Below are 18692 nucleotides of genomic sequence, written 5' to 3'. Positions count from 1 at the left end.
CCTCCATTGCAGCCGACGCTTCGTCCATCGATGTTGGTCACCAGAAGACACCCTGTAAAAAAAAGCACAGCATAGACAAACAATGGAACATAAACAATTCTTTGGGTACAAACCTATCCATCAATCTTTGAAAGTGCATGCACTACTGCATGCATGTCAGTGAAAAGTAAGTAGTACATTCGACAACTGTGGAAGAAAGAATGCGACAGTACAGGGCCTGTGTGGAATTATTGATAACGATATTCAACATAAGGTCTCTGTACTTAGCCAGATACCCGAGAGCCTTGCTGGTCACTATAAATCCATTCACAACAACACTCAGTGGGGTTGGTCTGGAAGGTATAGAAGATAGAAAAGGAGAAATTGCTTGTTTTCTAGGTGTCCCCTCACTCACCAGGGTTGCCCCTTGGTGACATGCTTCATCATTGGGGCCATCCCAGTCCTCTACGGCCTGGGGCGTGCTGCGACTTGCGAATTACGTAGGAGCACTTACAAATGACTATGAGTGGTGCAGATGTGATAGTGGAGTGGACTAAGTGATGTGTTAAGGGATCAATTTAGAAGCAGAGAGAGATCCAAGAAATGCAGTCACAGTCAGAGAAAAAGGCAAGGGATACTGTATCTATGTGGTTGTAGTGGTCCTGCTGGAAGTGGTAAGTAAGTTGCCTGCAGAAAAAAAATCCTCCTATTAGCGGCACTCCTCCATTGCACCTGACGCTTCGTCCATCGATGTTGGTCACCAGAAGACACCCTGTCCACTGCCTGCCTGATGCTGAATTGTGGCTCGCTACTGTGAAGCCTGACTCCATCCTTTTTTCCCCATTGCAGAGACTGAAACCCGGCCTGTAATTATTCAACGAAAAACAGGAAGTGATATAATATTACAACACCACTGATAAATAAATATAAGGTATGTAGGCTGTGGAGTGCAAAAAGTCACAATTTGATTTTCCTAGTAGACAGTACAATATTTTTGAAAGTGCGTACTCTGAGTCACCTTTTGAAGGATAAATAAGTATGGGCAAATTAATGTAGCAGATCTTGCCCCTCAAGCTAGGTGTACTGTAAACTGTGTTTTAGAACAAAATTAGATCTTCCTAGCAGTGCTCCCACCCAGACCCTTACTAAAGCCAGTCGCAAAAATGTAGAAGACCCCCAATCAAATCTCAAAAAACGAGGCCTAGCAGAAAACTGGTGACAAAACTTACTTTGAAAGTAAAAGTAGGCCGAAGTACCCCCTTCCTAATTACCCCTTACCCACCGCGGATTGCATTCAAACCACTTGCAAGCAACCAAGCAAAAGTAGCCATAGCCAGCATCGCTCCAAGACTCGAAATCCCCCCCACTCAAACACATGCAATAGAAATACTGCTAACCCTAACGAACCCTAAGTTAAGAATAGTGGCAAAGGCTTTCTTTAACTATGCCAAATCCCCCCTTTCCCACCATGGATTTTCTTCAAATGACTTGCAACCAAAATTACACATTCTCACGAGTGCTCTAAGACCCCAGAACTCAGTTGCAAAAATCTAGAACACCCCAAAACACATGCAATCCTGCTGCTAGGGCTAACCCTAACGAACCCTAAGTTACAAAAAGTGCCAAAAGGCTTTTCCGCGAGGATTTTGTCCCAACCACTTCTACCCGGTATTAGACCTTCCCAGGAATGCCCCAAGACACGCCAACCCACCCGCCAAGAAGCATAACACCCCCAAACAGGCCAAAAGCATAATCTCATACTTGCAATATTTCTCGGCCTTCGGTCCAAACGCGCTGCGTAGCTAGGCCATAAGTCGGGGTTGCCACGACGGATTTCCTGAAAAGCAAATGCAATCAAGATTAGAGTGTCCCAGCAGTGCTCCCAGACCACGAAACTCACCCACAAACAGACGGAACCCCCCCTAAGAGCACCTCAAAGGCAAGCAAGTCATCAAAAACACAAAAAATTTTACGCCTGGGATTTGGTCCAAAACACTTTTATCCGGTATTAGAGCTTCCCAGCAATGGCCCCAGAGGCGTCAGCCCAGGAGAAAACGAGTAGAAGACCCCCAAACAGCCAAAGAGCAAAAGTACAAAAATGGGGACTTAGTAAATTTTTCACAAATTTCACAAATCACTCCGCGCGCGCTCTGCAGCTAGGCCCTAACTCCCCTCTGCCACCATGGATTTGCTTCAGACCTCTTGCAAAGTAAAGTATATATAGCCAGCAGTGCCCCCAGACCCCGAAACCCACCCACAAACACCAGGAAGCCCCCCAAACAGGCCCCCGAAAACGCTACATTGAGCAAAATGTCAGAAATAGCCAAAAAAAAATCGGCCTGGATTTTGTCCCAACCACTTCTACCCGGTATTAGACCTTCCCAGGAATGCCCCAAGACACGCCAACCCACCCGCCAAGAAGCATAACACCCCCAAACAGGCCAAAAGCAAAATCTCATACTTGCAATATTTCTCGGCCTTCGGTCCAAACGTGCTGCGTAGCTAGGCCATAAGTCGGGGTTGCCACGACGGATTTCCTGAAAAGCAAATGCAATCAAGATTAGAGTGTCCCAGCAGTGCTCCCAGACCACGAAAGTCACCCACAAACACCAGGAAGCCCCCCAAACAGGCCCCCGAAAACGCTACATTGAGCAAAATGTCAGAAATAGCCAAAAAAAAATCGGCCTGGATTTTGTCCCAACCACTTCTACCCGGTATTAGACCTTCCCAGGAATGCCCCAAGACACGCCAACCCACCCGCCAAGAAGCATAACACCCCCAAACAGGCCAAAAGCAAAATCTCATACTTGCAATATTTCTCGGTCTTCGGTCCAAACGCACTGCGTAGCTAGGCCATAAGTCGGGGTTGCCACGACGGATTTCCTGAAAAGCAAATGCAATCAAGATTAGAGTGTCCCAGCAGTGCTCCCAGACCACGAAACTCACCCACAAACAGACGGAACCCCCCCTAAGAGCACCTCAAAGGCAAGCAAGTCATCAAAAACACAAAAAAATTTCCGCCTGGGATTTGGTCCAAAACACTTTTATCCGGTATTAGAGCTTCCCAACAATGGTCCCAGAGCCGTCAACTCACCTGCAAAGAGGTACAACAACACCCCCACAAGTGCTGAGTCTTTCTTCATTGGGCGTAAACCAGCCCTCTGGTTTGATGGAAATAGGAGTCTGGAGGAGGAGGATAGAGGAGCATGTTCTTCTGAACTTGTGAACCTGAGGAATGCAGACTGCGGCAACTTCAAATCAATTAGCAAACCAGCGAAGACAGTTCTGCTGATGGGCTTGATTTTGTGATTATCTGATTAAAGTTTGAAATATATTAACTGTGCACAACAAAGAAAGACAGACACACAGGAATAAAAGTGAATAGGGACGAAAAAGAAAGTTATTGATTCGTTGTCTCATTTTCAGGGCTCGGTATCACGGTCCAGGAATGAGAATAAGGCTTCGTCATCATACTCTGCGAATTCAGGCAGGGTGAGCTCAGTGTCACCTGACAGAGTAGAAATTCCCTCATCTATGTTGTAGGCCACCTCCTCTTCATCCGGCACGCTCTCTCGTACTCTGAAATCTGGTGGTATGAGGTGCTGATTCATCTTGATCATTGTTAACCTCTCCACATTTTTGGGTGAGAGGCGGCTCCGTTTGGGAGTTACAATGCCACCAGCAGCACTGAAAACCCGTTCAGAAGACACGCTTGCGAGTGGGCAAGACAAGTAGTTTAAAGCCAGGTTGGTGAGCTGTGGCCACAATTCTTTTTTCCCATGCCAATACGCCAATGGGTCAGAATTAACATAGACCTCTGTTGAGTCATTCAGATAGTCCTTCACCATCAACTCAAGGTCCTCATCCAAGGTTCCTCCACTTTGCTTAGCTCTTGCTGTGCCTCTGACCTTTTGAGAACCAAACCCACGCAGAGCTAGCCAATCCTCTTCAGCCTCCAATGTTTCTGTTGTGTTTCGTGCAGATGATCCAGTTGCCGGTGTCTTTAACAGCTGAGAGGTCGCTTGTGCCACAGCCACAGGTGCAGAAGTGGATTGTTTTGACTGGGGATGGCCTGCTGATGTACTGCCATTTCCTTCAATTTCCAGCCGTTCTCTTTCAAACCTCTTGGCTGACAAGGCTAGCCAACGTTTGTACTTTGGAACATGTTCATCATCAAAAGGAAAGAATGCTTGGCCTGCCAGCGCCTTTTTGTAGCGTGGATCCAGAATAGTAGCACAAATGTAATGCTGTTCTGAGTGGATCTTTTTAAGACGTTCATCACCTTGTAGGAGCTCTAATAATTGCTCAGCCAGAAGCAAAGAGTCTTGGTTTTTGTCATCTTTTTCAAACACAGAACACACCTCCTTCAGTTGGTCCTCCAGCATGTACAACAATGGGATAGCTTTTCCCAAATTAGAGTCCTCCTTGCTGACTGCACGCGTGAAGAACTCAAAAGGACGAAGCATGCGTGTCAGGCCTTGAACTATGTTCCATTGCGGCCCACCCATCCTCAGCTCCTCTGTACCCTCTGTAAGGAAATATTGATCGAGTTCCGTATACTGCTCATACAGACGCTCAAGCATGTAGAAGGTTGAGTTCCAACGTGTTACCACCTCCTGGATGAGTGCTTTCACTGGCATTTTACGTTGATATAGCAGGCTCCTCAGCTGCTTCCGGGCCTTAAAAGAATGGCTGAAATGCTTGCACATTTTTCGGCAGTTGTCCAATACACTGTACGCTGCACTGGCTTTATTAGCCAAGAATTTTTGGACAACCAGGTTTATACAGTGCGCCAAACACGGCACTCTGAAATAGTCACCGTCCCTCATGGCCTTAACTATATTGGCGCCATTGTCCGTGGAAACATAACCAACCCAGCGTTTTAGTGGGGACAGCCAGTTAAGGACCTTTGTGTTAAAGACATCCAAAATGTTTTCTGCTGTGTGACGTTTCTCCAAACCAAACATGGCTAGTGTTGCATGTTTCCGAGCAGCTTTAAAAACAATGTTCGTGTCAACACCTGTGTTTAGCTTTGCTTTAGCCCCTGAAAAAGAGACCCAGTGTGCAGTGATGCACATGTAATCAGCGCCTGCGCCACTGGTCCACATGTCTGTTGTCAGATGTATAGTGTGAACAGCACTCTTCTGCAAAGCTGCCCCAATCACCTTCAGAACATCTTCATGTAGTGCTGGAACCGCAACTCGGGCAAAATAGAACCGGCTAGGAACCTTCCATTTAGGGCAGAGCGCTGCCACTAATTCTAGAAAACCAACCCCTTCTACAAAAGAAAAAGGGAGAAGGTCCAGAGCTAGCATTTTAGCCAGCTTAGTGTTATACAGAAGCGTCATTGGGTGGTTGCATTCATATTGCGCTTCTGTAAACAACATCTTTTTAATGTTGCCCTGGACCAAGGATTTACGGGATGATGATGATATCTTCGACCCAGTTACGCTCGCTGATGAACTTTTCCGCATTGATGTCTCACTCTCTCCCACACTCTTAGTGTGGCTCACATGGGGTGTGCTGCTGACAGGGGTACTGGGTGTAAGTGAAGTGTTTGAATCGTCTTCTTCCTCCTCGTCATCATCAGATGAAAAATCAACGTTTTCATTGCGTGCAATTCGGGCTTCCTTGATCGCGTGTAGGTGCGCAAACCATTGGACATCGTGCGTTCTCCTAAGATGACCTCTCTGGCCTCCGGTACCATAGTTGGTACCAAACTTACCACGACTAACTCGAAGCTTACAAATGCTACAAATGGCTACGTTTTCCTTTTTTGGGCAAACACTAAAGAAGTCCCAAACTGGAGACTTGAAATGTCTTTGGCGGCCGGAGGAGGCGGCGATACTGGTGGTGGTGGTCCTGCTGCTAATGCCAGATGAAGTGGAGGATGTGGATTGCCGAACTTCAGTACGTTTTGCACTTTCACCACCACGAATTGAGGTCGAGGTGGGTACCTTCTTGCGAGGAAGAAATATGGAAGCGGTAGGTTTTGGTGTACTACTTAACTCCAAATCTAATGATTCCATTTCCATTGCCTCCTCGTCGACATCATCATCACGCTCAGCAGCTTCTCGGAATAGGGTCAAAATGTCTCTTTGCTGCATGCCCGGTGGGGCTGCAGTGACCTTTGTGATGACTGGCTCGTCGTCATCGTGAGAGGCTTCATCACCAGCAGTATCTGTTGAGCCTCATCACACTCCATAGCTATGAGTTTTTGGACGACCTTCCTTTTACGCTTAGGTACCTGTGTCAGATCATGGTGTGCCTCACTGTCAGACCGCAGTTGTGGTTCCCAAGACAGATCACTTGCATCAGAACGAGGTGGGCTTGAAGAAGATGTAGACACCACCCTTGATCTTTTCCTTGCTAGGGATGTGGAAGACAATGAATGATCATCAGGAGGAGTGGTTTCCAATGATACCTCGGCTTCATTGTCGATTTCCTGATGTGCCCCTACTTCGGGAGGAACAACTATTGTGGGCACTTGTGAACCTCCATGCACCTTTGCTTGCGCATCTCCTTTTGCTGCCTCTCCTTCCACATGTACTTGGGCGTGTACTTGCACATGGTGTTGTTGTTGCGGCTGTGGTTGTTCAACACTTGTCAGATGAGTTACAACAACCTGTGTTGATTCAGGGACATTGCTGCTACTTTCTTGCGATGAGCCAACATCACTGGTCGATGGTGATTGGAGAAGTACACTGACTGCCTCTGAAGCACTCAAGGGCTTTGACTTAAGTTGGCGTGGTGGTGGAGGCACTGAACCCAATGGAGCAGGGGTGCTGCTCCCAGCTTGGTCCCCAGCAGATCCTGCTGCTGCAGGCGTACTTTTTTTTTTCTCCCAAAAAACGTGGCGGGTGGCACACCAGCCTCCTTGGTAACTTGCTTCTTCTGCTCCTTACTAGCAACTTTCTTGCTAGAGGAGCTACGGAGACCTTTCTTTGGGGCCATCTTCTTCAGAGCAGGTCAGACAGCAGGCCGCAGTTGCACGAATTGTAGAGTTGTGGCCAGACGTGACGTTGCGTGACGTTATGCTGCACACACACACCGCTGCAGGACTTCTTCCTGGCACTGGTGGTTCTCTTGAGTCTTGTGCACCTAAAAAAAATGGAAGACAGAGGAACATCAGTTCAGTTATACAGCACAAAAAAATCGAAAAACACTGCAAAATCAGCACAATCCCAATCCATCCATGCCCTCCATAATGTTTAAATTCAAGACAACCCACAGAAAGAGTAGGCCCATGCAAGACTCACTACCCCTGGGCATAAATAAAGGTTGAAAAGTAGGCAAAATGGTTGGAGGCCTAACAACAAAGCCTGCATTCAAAATGGCCACTTGCCTGCCAGCACATGGCCAGTGCCTGTAGCTGCACTCAAAATGGCCACCAGCCACATGACCTGTCCCTCCCCATGAACACCCCCAAAAATCGGAAAACACTGCAAAATCAGCACAATCCCATTCCATCCATGCCCTCCATGATGTTTAAGTTCAAGACAACCCACAGAAAGACTAGGCCCATGCACGACTCACTACCCCTGGGCATAAATAAAGGTTGAAAAGTAGGCAAAATGGTTGGAGGCCTAACAACAAAGCCTGCATTCAAAATGGCCACTTGCCTCCCAGCACATGGCCAGTGCCTGTAGCTGCACTCAAAATGGCCACCAGCCACATGGCCTGTCCCTCCCCATGAACACCCCCAAAAATCGAACAACACTGCAAAATCAGCACAATCCCATTCCATCCATGCCCTCCATGATGTTTAAGTTCAAAACAACCCACAGAAAGACTAGGCCCATGCAAGACTCACTACCCCTGGGCATAAATAAAGGTTGAAAAGTAGGCAAAATGGTTGGAGGCCTAACAACAAAGCCTGCATTCAAAATGGCCACTTGCCTCCCAGCACATGGCCAGTGCCTGTAGCTGCACTCAAAATGGCCACCAGCCACATGGCCTGTCCCTCCCCATGAACACCCCCAAAAATCGAAAAACACTGCAAAATCAGCACAATCCCATTCCATCCATGCCCTCCATGATGTTTAAGTTCAAGACAACCCACAGAAAGACTAGGCCCATGCAAGACTCACTACCCCTGGGCATAAATAAAGGTTGAAAAGTAGGCAAAATGGTTGGAGGCCTAACAACAAAGCCTGCATTCAAAATGGCCACTTGCCTCCCAGCACATGGCCAGTGCCTGTAGCTGCACTCAAAATGGCCACCAGCCACATGGCCTGTCCCTCCCCATGAACACCCCCAAAAATCGAAAAACACTGCAAAATCAGCACAATCCCATTCCATCCATGCCCTCCATGATGTTTAAGTTCAAGACAACCCACAGAAAGACTAGGCCCATGCAAGACTCACTACCCCTGGGCATAAACAAAGGTTGAAAAGTAGGCAAAATGGTTGGAGGCCTAACAACAAAGCCTGCATTCAAAATGGCCACTTGCCTCCCAGCACATGGCCAGTGCCTGTAGCTGCACTCAAAATGGCCACCAGCCACATGGCCTGTCCCTCCCCATGAACACCCCCAAAAATCGAAAAACACTGCAAAATCAGCACAATCCCATTCCATCCATGCCCTCCATGATGTTTAAATTCAAGACAACCCACAGAAAGACTGGGCCCATGCAAGACTCACTACCCCTGGGCATAAATAAAGGTTGAAAAGTAGGCAAAATGGTTGGAGGCCTAACAACAAAGCCTGCATTCAAAATGGCCACTTGCCTGCCAGCACATGGCCAGTGCCTGTAGCTGCACTCAAAATGGCCACTAGCCACCTGGCCTGTCCCTCCCCATGAACACCCCCAAAAATCGGAAAACACTGCAAAATCAGCACAATCCCAATCCATCCATGCCCTCCATGATGTTTAAATTCAAGACAACCCACAGAAAGACTAGGCCCATGCAAGACTCACTACCCCTGGGCATAAATAAAGGTTGAAAAGTAGGCAAAATGGTTGCAGGCCTAACAACAAAGCCTGCATTCAAAATGGCCACTTGCCTGCCAGCACATGGCCAGTGCCTGTAGCTGCACTCAAAATGGCCACCAGCCACATGGCCTGTCCCTCCCCATGAACACCCCCAAAAATCGAAAAACACTGCAAAATCAGCACAATCCCATTCCATCCATGCCCTCCATGATGTTTAAGTTCAAGACAGCCCACAGAAAGACTAGGCCCATGCTAGACTCAAATACCCCTGGTGAAAAGGCCACAAGTACAGCCCCAAAAAACGAAAATCACTAAAAAATCACCACAATCCAATGCCATCCATGCCCTCCATGATGTTTACATTAAAGAGACCCCACAGAAAGACTCAGTCCATGCACCACTCACTACCCCTGGGCAAAAGGCCCCAACAGCAGCCAAAAAAATCAAAAAACACACTAAAATCAGCACAATCCCATGCCATCCATGCCCTCCATGATGTTCACATTAAAGAGACCCCTCAGAAAGACTCAGTCCACCCACCACAGAGTACCCCTGGGCAAAAGGCCCCAAAACAGCCCAAAAATCTCGCGTTGACAAACTCTCGCTCGCAAGCCGCGATGACGTAATCGCGCTCGCCAAATCCCGCGGGATCACACAGCAAGATCCAAAATGGCGCAGCACTCGCAAACTATCGAGAAAAACAACCCGGCAAACGATGATAAACGCCGCGCGCTGCAAAAATTGTATCACCAACGCCGCGCGCCGCAAAAAAAATCCGCTGCGTGCGAATTTGCGGATTTCGCGAGAAATTCGCAAACCTCGCGGATTGCGAATTTCCCGAAAATCCGCAAAATCCGCGAGCGTAACGTATTTTCCGCCCATGCTTACTTTAAGCCCATGCGAGCTCTTCCTGTTCGAGAATTGCATTAGATAATGCTCTCAGCTCCTCAGCTGTTAACCTAGATGTCAGTAAATGTTTTCTATGTTTTTTTCAAGCCATTGCTTTTCTGGGAAATATTATGTTCTGCTATTAATATGATGGCCATTCTGAAGAATTGAATGATTTCTCTGTGTAAACTTGACAAATCAGTGGCTTAGGACGTTGCATGTATTTGGTCATTTACTAACAAGAAGGTGCTAAATAGGTGCATAAATGTTTAAAAGGTGTCAAACAAACTGTATTGTAAGTGTATTAAAAGACCCTGTTTTAAAATCCAACCAGTCATATATTTAGGTTCCACGCCATCTTCCCTCCTTTCTTCTACCAGTCTTATCTTTCAGCTCACAAGTGCATTCCACTAACACTGTTGCCTTATCGTCCCTGCAGCTCCCACGCTCTGTTTGCAGTGAAAAATGTCAGCCGGGCTATAGACAGGCAGCCATCAAAGGGAAGCCGATTTGCTGCTTCGAATGCATTCCTTGTGCACAAGAAGAGATCAAGGACCCAAGTAAGTGCTACCACAGGTTCAATTCATGAAACTTCTTCAGATGTATCTGGCCAACAGTAAATCTTGGAGGCATATTTGCAATAGGCAGCGATAATTATGGCTGACCTTGTATACCGCATTATTTTATATAGCTGGAATATATCGGCGACAGGCTAGCGTTGTATTAACAACGTTTAGCGCCATAGCCATGAATATTCCAGCGATATCGCCCTTTTCCATGGAACATCGCTGGTTTTTCAGAGATGTTTTGTGTAAAACAGCGATATGCTTGATAATACGACCCTGTGGTCGTATCACATGAATCCAACTCCCATGTTAGGTATGCCTTAGTCAGGAATTTCACAGATTAAAAATTCCTGCGTTAAGGCAAACTTAGCGCGATTAAAATAATCACTTCCCTGCATTGTAAATATTGCAAAGCTGCCTTCGTGATATTTAACCATGTTGTTTCCACAGACATGCCTACTTTGCATCTCATTAGCGATGCGAAGTTGGGCGTGCTGTAAACGGGAGGAAAATCAGCAAAACACGCCGGATTTAATAACGCCTACCTGTTGCGCGTTGATAATGACGTGCTGACACGGCAAAAAAATCCGGCGATAGGGAAATGTGCGATGTGCGTTTTTTAACGCACATCTTGGTAATATGGCCCTCAATTCCTACATTTTTCTTCACTGAACTGTGCAAACCATCACTTTGTCCTATTTATTATAACATTTTTACTGCCAACGAGAGTGGCTCCATGGAGCTGTGCCTTGATGATGCAGTACATGGAACGGCTGGTATCTACTATGGGGTAAAAAGTAGCAATACATAAAAAAAATACACTAATGCTCTTTATGATTTCTAAAAAGTGCTTTGTGATTAGAGCAAAAGTGCTAGTGCAAAGCAGGAACCAGTGTTAAAAAAACAACAATAAAAGGCCTTATAGTTGTTGCTCAATGCATTCCTTGTTTATATCATTTTAAACAAACACCAAAAATGGCAAACTCAAGAGACATTCAAAAGTACATGTCGGTCGGAGTTGCGTCCGACTGACACCGTTTCGGAAAGGGAACCTCCCCACCACATTGGAAATAAAACTAACCATTTAAATTTCAAGCTCCTATTTAGGTTGTACTTCACATTTGTGAAATATGTTTCCAGTAGTTATAATCAGCACTAAGGGTGGGCGGAAAATCCGTTTCGCGGGCGAATTTGCGGATTTTCCGCGATTTTGCGATCCGCGAATCTCGCGAAATCGCGGTAAAATCCGCAAATCAGCGGGGACGAATTTTCAGCCAAGCAAGGGTTACAGCAGCAGGTGCAAAAGTTGAACCTAATTTCTTTGTAACCTTTTACAAAAGGGTTACAAACAAATTAACTTCAACTTGGACACCTGCTGCTAATTGCTTCCTTGCGCCTCGTTGCCTACTTGCAACTATTCTCTGACCCTGCTCTGACCCTTGAAGCAGGGTCAGAGAATAGTTACAAGTAGGCAACGAGGCACCTGTTCAAGGAATTAAACCTCATCAGGAAGCACTTACAGATATAAAAAACAGGAAGAAGGGAGAGGATGGCAAATACACCCTTTTTGAGTTGTCAGGAGGGGTTAAACTAAAAGAGACCTTTACAGCACAATTTTCATATGCATTTTGCTAAAAATAAAAAGCTGTATGTTCTGTAGGCGCAACTCAGGAATCTGGCCCTTCAGAGATCCGGCCTCTCTTTCTTTCTCTCGTTCTCTCTCTCCCTCTCTTTTTCCCTCTCTTTCTCTCTCTTTCTATCTATCTATCTATCTATCTATCTATCTATCTATCTATCTATCTATCTATCTCTCTCTCCCTCTCCCATAAACAACTGCATGGGTAACTTCGCTATGCAAGCGGCTCGCGAAGACGCAAAAAGCCCAGCGAACACGCAAAAAACCCCGCGAACACGCAAGAAAACCCGCGAACACGCAAAAAACCAAAAAAACGCAAATTCGCACAAATTCACGAATTTTGTGGATCGCAAATTCGCAAATCCGCAAATTCGCGGATCGCGAATTCGCAAAATTGAATTATTAAAACATGGAACTACCACCATCTATTGGTCACAGTGTTACTTAAACATAATCATGGAAAGTCAAGCCTGAGTTTAAATAACCTGCAAGAGGATTCATACACCTAGCACTGCAAAGTGAAGTAGATGTAGAACAACTTCCATCAATAAGGAGGTGACCTTTATTAAGCCAGGCAAATGTTGTATTTCATTGGAAAAAGCTGTAGTTCACAACATGAAGAAATCCAGAGAAGGAATTGGCTTTGTAAGGTAGGGTATGTCTTTCTGGGCCCAAATGCTCGTTTGTGGGTGCATGTGCATGTGTGGCTGTCTGAGCAACGTTTTGCCCTTGCCTGTCATGGCCAAGATCACAAAAGATGTGAGCAGCTACTAAGAGTGATGACAGGTGGTGCGTTGTAAGCAGGACTAGAATAGTCCATCAAGGATGGACTCTCCTGGGGGAGAGCCTCATGGCTAGAGCGGTTGCCCTCGAAGCTGGGGAAACAGGTTTGTGTCTGCAACAGCGCTCAGCATCCTGTGATTCTGAGCAAATCACTTAGGGGCAGATTTACAAATCCTGTGCGCCACAATTGTGACACTTTTAACATGGGAAAAGTGACGCAAAAGTGGCACAATGGGCTTGTAAATTTGCCCCTAATCTCCCTGTGCCTCACAAAAATGAATGTGTCCTTCTGTAACAAAACTGGTGCTCAAGTGAAGCGCTCTGATCCTTGATGTCTCGGGTCTAGTTGGCGCTATATAAAACAAAACAAAAAAAGGATCTTGCTGGAAAGTTCTCCAGTGGGTCAAAATGCCAGTAGGGCTCTAATGTGGAAGATAAGCTCACTCAGAAGGACAATGAACATAATAGTGAGACAAAATAAAAAGATAAACCTCAAGGGGACATTGCCTCATCATAATTCTCCACTAGGGAGTTGCATATGAAATTGGAGGGTAAGCAGCTCTATGACTTAATGTGCCACAAAAATGAGAAATACAACCTGGGGAGAGCTGAACAGTGATCATATGTACGACAATATAACTCATATTCCGTATAGTTTTTTCCTGTCACTAGGAACCTTGTGATGGCAGAATGGTGAGCAAACATTACAGCTCAGTAACACTTAAAGTGCATGTTTCACTCTTTTCATTGAGCTTACAAGTAAAGAAGTTCTGAATGCCCTGTCATCTTCATCTCTCTTGTCGGTGTCTGTATCCTCCTGAACATCGCTGCCTAGATACTTTCAAGAGGCATTCCTCACACACAGCTAAGTTGAATAATACATTAAACATAACAGTCATGTCAGAGACTATCTTGGCAAAAGAAAGCAAAGGAAAGACTATCTTGGGGCATTAAAGAAGTCCATACTCAGGCTTGTCTTTGCATTGGAACATGGATCTGAATATGCCAAATAGTGTTTTATGATGTCATTTGTCCTAATCAATGCTATGCTGTAACTTTCTTCTCTTGGGTATCTCTCAATTTGCAGAGAGCAATCAGGCATTGTCTCCAATTGTAACTTGTGGTAGGGCAGTAAGCCCACAGTACAATATACATTTGGCCATTCAATCAACTAACAGCTTTTCATAGGATATGAGTGACATATACACACACCAGTGATCCTTGTCCTTACTAACCACTTTCGAGGCATTAATCAATGGTGCAGTGGCTGAATTTACATGTGGAACATGAATGGCCTCAGTACTCCTTTCATCACTGCTGAAGCAGTGTTTGGCATCACTGATTGCCTGTTCTAATTTACTTTTATTTAGAGTGTTTCTGGACACAGTTGCATATTACTGTGTGTTGATATTGCTAAATACCATTTCTCCATTTATCTGTCTCTGAGAGAACAAATAAATGCTGTAATTTAAGTATTTATTTTATTGATTTGAAAAGCACTGGATTGTGACATGCCTTCACTTTTTAGCAAGGCAATGGATGAATCAGTGACAGCCTTAATAAAGAAAACTGGTAAAATAACAGTGCAATGTGAGTAGTAAAGAGAAACATAAAGATTCACAGTCAAATTCACAAAAACAATCTGAGAAAAAAAAGTCTAACTTTGTGACTTTTGATATTCACAGAGGCCATTTACAAGTCGTATGTGAAACTTGGAGAGGAAACATCATCCACCCAATCTATAAGAAAGGGGACCGGAAAGAGCCTGGAAACTATCGTCCAATTTCATTAATAGTCGTAGAAGCAAAGATGTACGCCTCATACCTGCTGAAAGAGCTGCAGGATTGGGAAACCTCAAAAAAATAATACCCAAGTTTTAAATCGGATTCAGAGTGGGTATGGGGACAACTACCAACCTGGCTACCCTGTGCTTACTATCCGACAACGCCAAAAAAAGAAAACAACATCTATATGCTTGCTTCGTTGATATAAAATCAGCATTCGACCAGGTAAGCAGGCCCAGGCTGTGGAGTAAACTAAGAGAGTGGGGCACGCCGGAATACCTAATAAAGGCAATGTCAATACTATACAGTGAGACATGGGCCAAGGTCAAACAAGGGAACGGTAGCACACTTACCAACAAAATTAAAACAGAGGACGGACTAAAACAAGGCTGTGTCCTTGCACCCAGTCTCTTCAACCTATACCTTGCCGACATTGGAAGAAAAATAGATGTAATAGAAAGCCACGCACCGAAACTAGGCAACATTCCTGTACCAATAATGCAGTACACCGACGATATATAGTTTTACTAAGTAAAACACCAGTCGGGCTGAAACGCCTAGTGAACACGCTGGTTTCGTACTTAACCGAGGAAAACCTGGAGCTGAACAAAAACAAAACCAAAGTGCTTCGAATCACTGAGTGTAAGAAACTGAAATACACATGGACAATTAACAACTCTCTCCTCGAAGAACAGGACTCGTATAAATACCTGGGGATGACCATTGAGTGCGGTAACACAAAAAAGACGCACATTCAAGTGCTAAGAGGGAAAGCGCAATTGCTAATATACGCATATAGACAACTGCAAAAGACAGTGGGCGGTCCAAACTACTCCCACTTACTAAAAGTCATGGCCGTCCAAATAATCCCTACCTTGTCTTATGGACGAATTGGATGGCTCGGGGGCAAATCGGCAACATTAAACAGCCTTCAAAACAAAATATAAAAAGTGGTGTTTGGGTTGCCGAAAGCAGCATCGGCAGCCCAAGTTCGACTAGAATTCGGCTTACAAAATCAAGACATTCGGTCAAACTCCTCATTTGTAAAATTTTGCCACAAGATCCGACTCGCACCCAGGGACTCCTTGGACAGCATGTGCTGGGAAGAAATACATTTTTCATTAGACAAACTGAACCTCACCCACTGGGGGAAATTCCTGAACCAGAGTTTATCAACACTCGGACTACACGAAACGTGGAAAAAAACATTGACCACAAGCAGTTTTGCAAAATAGCAAATGGTTCGGCAAAAAAGATCTCTGTGCTCAAAGACAAAAAAACCCTAAGTAAACGAAGACACGCCTGGACAGTACTAAACACCTATTCCAACCAAAAACCGCAAGTTTACTTAGCCCAACACTTCAGTCAACACCTAAAAAAACCTCTAATAGCGTACCGTCTGGGGATGCACTTTACAAAAGATCTAATGCCCTCTTGGAAACGAAAAACAGAAAGTACAAACTGCAGACTATGCGGATACAAGAACGAAACAGTGCGGCACATATTATGTGTATGCCCTGCGCTGCAAGTCTTAAGAAGAAGACACTTGCGGGCAATCTTCAACACATTAAATATCCGCACATGCAGACAGGCGGTCATACGGTGGCTAAGCGGCGCCTCCCCCATACTCTCATGCCGGGGAATCAAATTCATGTCCATGGCAACAAAGCTGATACTAGAAAAGGAACAGCCTCAATGAACACATAATGAATAAACCGATACCAACGGACTAAACACGCTGTGGCCAAAGGACCATGACAACTGTAAAGACAATTGACAGACAATTCTTAAACTCTACGACATTTTTTAACTCGTATATTAAAATTTGTTGCTGTATTGCTTTTATTATCTGCAAACATTGTAAAGATTTTAATTAATCAAACAATAAACCATGATGATGAAGTCGTATGTGTACGTCTGCAGTCGGGCCGGAATCTCTGCACCCGAGCTGTACTCTCCGGCTCGGGTTGTACTCTCTGGCTTGGCCATACTCTCCGACTCAGACAGGATGAAGTGTAATCAATGGACCGCACTTCAATTTTTAACAAAAAGGAATATTAGGAACTTGTGATAAATGGTAGAGGAGGTGTGAAAATCAGTTTGGGTAGGGAAAAGGGTGTGGACGAACACTACATCACATCCAAGAAAAGTTTGGTCCTTTACATCATGGCACATGCAGTTCACGATTTGCGCTCCCCTCAGTGTTGACTGTAGTGTGGACACTACAGTCAACACTAGTGTGGACACTGCAGTCCACATTGAGAGGAGCAAGATCACCCAAGTGGGACACTCACAGGTAGTTAATGACTTCGGTGAATTAGGGCCCCTGTGTTTAGACAGGTATCTCTGACTTCACACTGATCAATGACTACCTGAAAGAGTCCTAATGCTTCAAATCAAACATTTTTGTTTTTATAAAAGATTAACTTAATTCTTGCTAGAAAGCTTGTTGAAACATATGCAAAAAATATAAAGGAATCTCAATATTCAGAACTGCAATAATTTGAATGCCAAACAGTATCCCAGTAGCCGGAAAAGTTTTATATTGATAAACTGAGTTTGAGTAGTACTGGCCAATCCTGATGTATGATACTTTTTCTATCAAATTGTATTCCAAGCTAGCATGGAACTATTTATATTTAACTAATTCTCAGCAACAACTATAACTTGGATTTGTCTCAATTTGTGTACCTTAACTAGGTGTTAACACTGTGTTATTAAAGAATGCTCTAGAGAAACCCCCACAGTGAAGGAAAATGAAATATACAGTATGTCCTCACTCTTCAGACCTGGCTGTATGATCTAAATCTAGATCAATAGCCGAGATCTAGAATGGTCCCCCACCAAACGTTTTGCCTCCACCCTTTCTTTTTTCCTGAAATGTGTTTTTATTGGCATTAGGACTCTGCACTTTACCACTGCCAATCAGTGCTTAGGTGCTTGTGCTCTTTCCCTAAAACATGGTAAAACTCACTTACATCTGATTGGCATATTTAATGTACTTATGAGTTCCTAGTATATGCCACTACATTTAACCAGGGACTGTATATTAAATGCTACAAGTTGGCCTATAGAACCCACTGTCCCTCCCAATGAAGCAGCACTATGAAACATGCCCCAGGCCTGTCATTGCAGATTGTAGCACAGTGTTAAGCAGCCAATTCAATCTGGGAAAATAAACCTTTTGCCAGACCTGAAATGTATCCTTTCAAATTATGTAAGTCACCCCTAGGGAAGGCCCTACAAGTCCATTGGCCGGGGTGCAGTCTATTAGTAAGACTTGTGCATTTAAATGTTACATGTACTGGTAGTGAGGAACAGGTAGGAGGTAGCAGTCTCATATTTGGATTCAAATGAATTGTAATTTAAAATCTCCTCTAAGTTACAATTCTGAAAATCTGAAAATTACACTTTTAGAAAGTTGCCATTTTCCTGCCCTGACAATGTGGTGCCTGCTGCCAGTGACCTGACTGACTCACATAAATGTGAATGGCTCTGCTTTGGGGGTTTGTCCATTCCTCCCAGAATGTGAGAATGTGTGACAAAGATCACTAGATGTTGGCTGGATGGGCCATCATGGCTGATGGAGAAACTGTCCCCTACTTCACTTACAGTTCACAGGGCTACCTTCAGCACACACACATAGGAACCTGATACTTGTCTTTTGTCACTCCAGACTTCTTAGAGTCCACCTTTCTAGAGGATAGAAGGGCTTTGCTACGAAGGAGCTGGATAGTTAAGGACATAATATCCTGCATAGGAGCAGTCCTGGCCTGCTTGGATCCTTCGAATACCATCCGGAATTGTGCCTTGGTCAAATTTATGGACCATTTCTCTAGGAATTATTGGACTTCAACTGGGCCCCGCAACTGACTACTCCCCCCTAACATCCTTCCCCGCTTTTGTTCTGCCTAGTGATTATCGGACGCGCTCCACGTAATACAAAACCCTTGTGATAGTTTGCCGGATCAAAGTACCATGAATATTATCATTTTTTTGTAAATTTTATAAAGACTTTGGAAAGTATATTATTAACCTGCCTGCACAAACATAAATTTGCACAATGTCACCCTGCATATTTAGTTTTACAATCATTACCCATGCCTTCCATGCCTTTGAT

At 44.7% G+C, this 18692-nt stretch overlaps 1 protein-coding gene across 1 annotated transcript in view; it reads left to right on the top strand.

The window, feature by feature from the left end:
- The window catches only part of LOC147693290 (vomeronasal type-2 receptor 26-like), a 76689-nt gene that overhangs the window by 10545 nt on the left and 47452 nt on the right, over positions 1 to 18692 (top strand). Inside the window, exon 2 of the mRNA XM_086935899.1 lies at positions 10243 to 10363. Within this exon, the coding sequence (XP_086792025.1) occupies positions 10243 to 10363 (121 nt within the window). The remainder of the gene's footprint in view (positions 1 to 10242; positions 10364 to 18692) is intronic.

Source organism: Lissotriton vulgaris, chromosome 8, assembly GCF_964263255.1.
Source record: "Lissotriton vulgaris chromosome 8, aLisVul1.2, whole genome shotgun sequence".
NCBI lineage: Eukaryota > Metazoa > Chordata > Amphibia > Caudata > Salamandridae > Lissotriton > Lissotriton vulgaris.
Note: the sequence above shows the minus strand (reverse complement) of the source record. Positions and strands in the feature narration are given on the sequence as shown.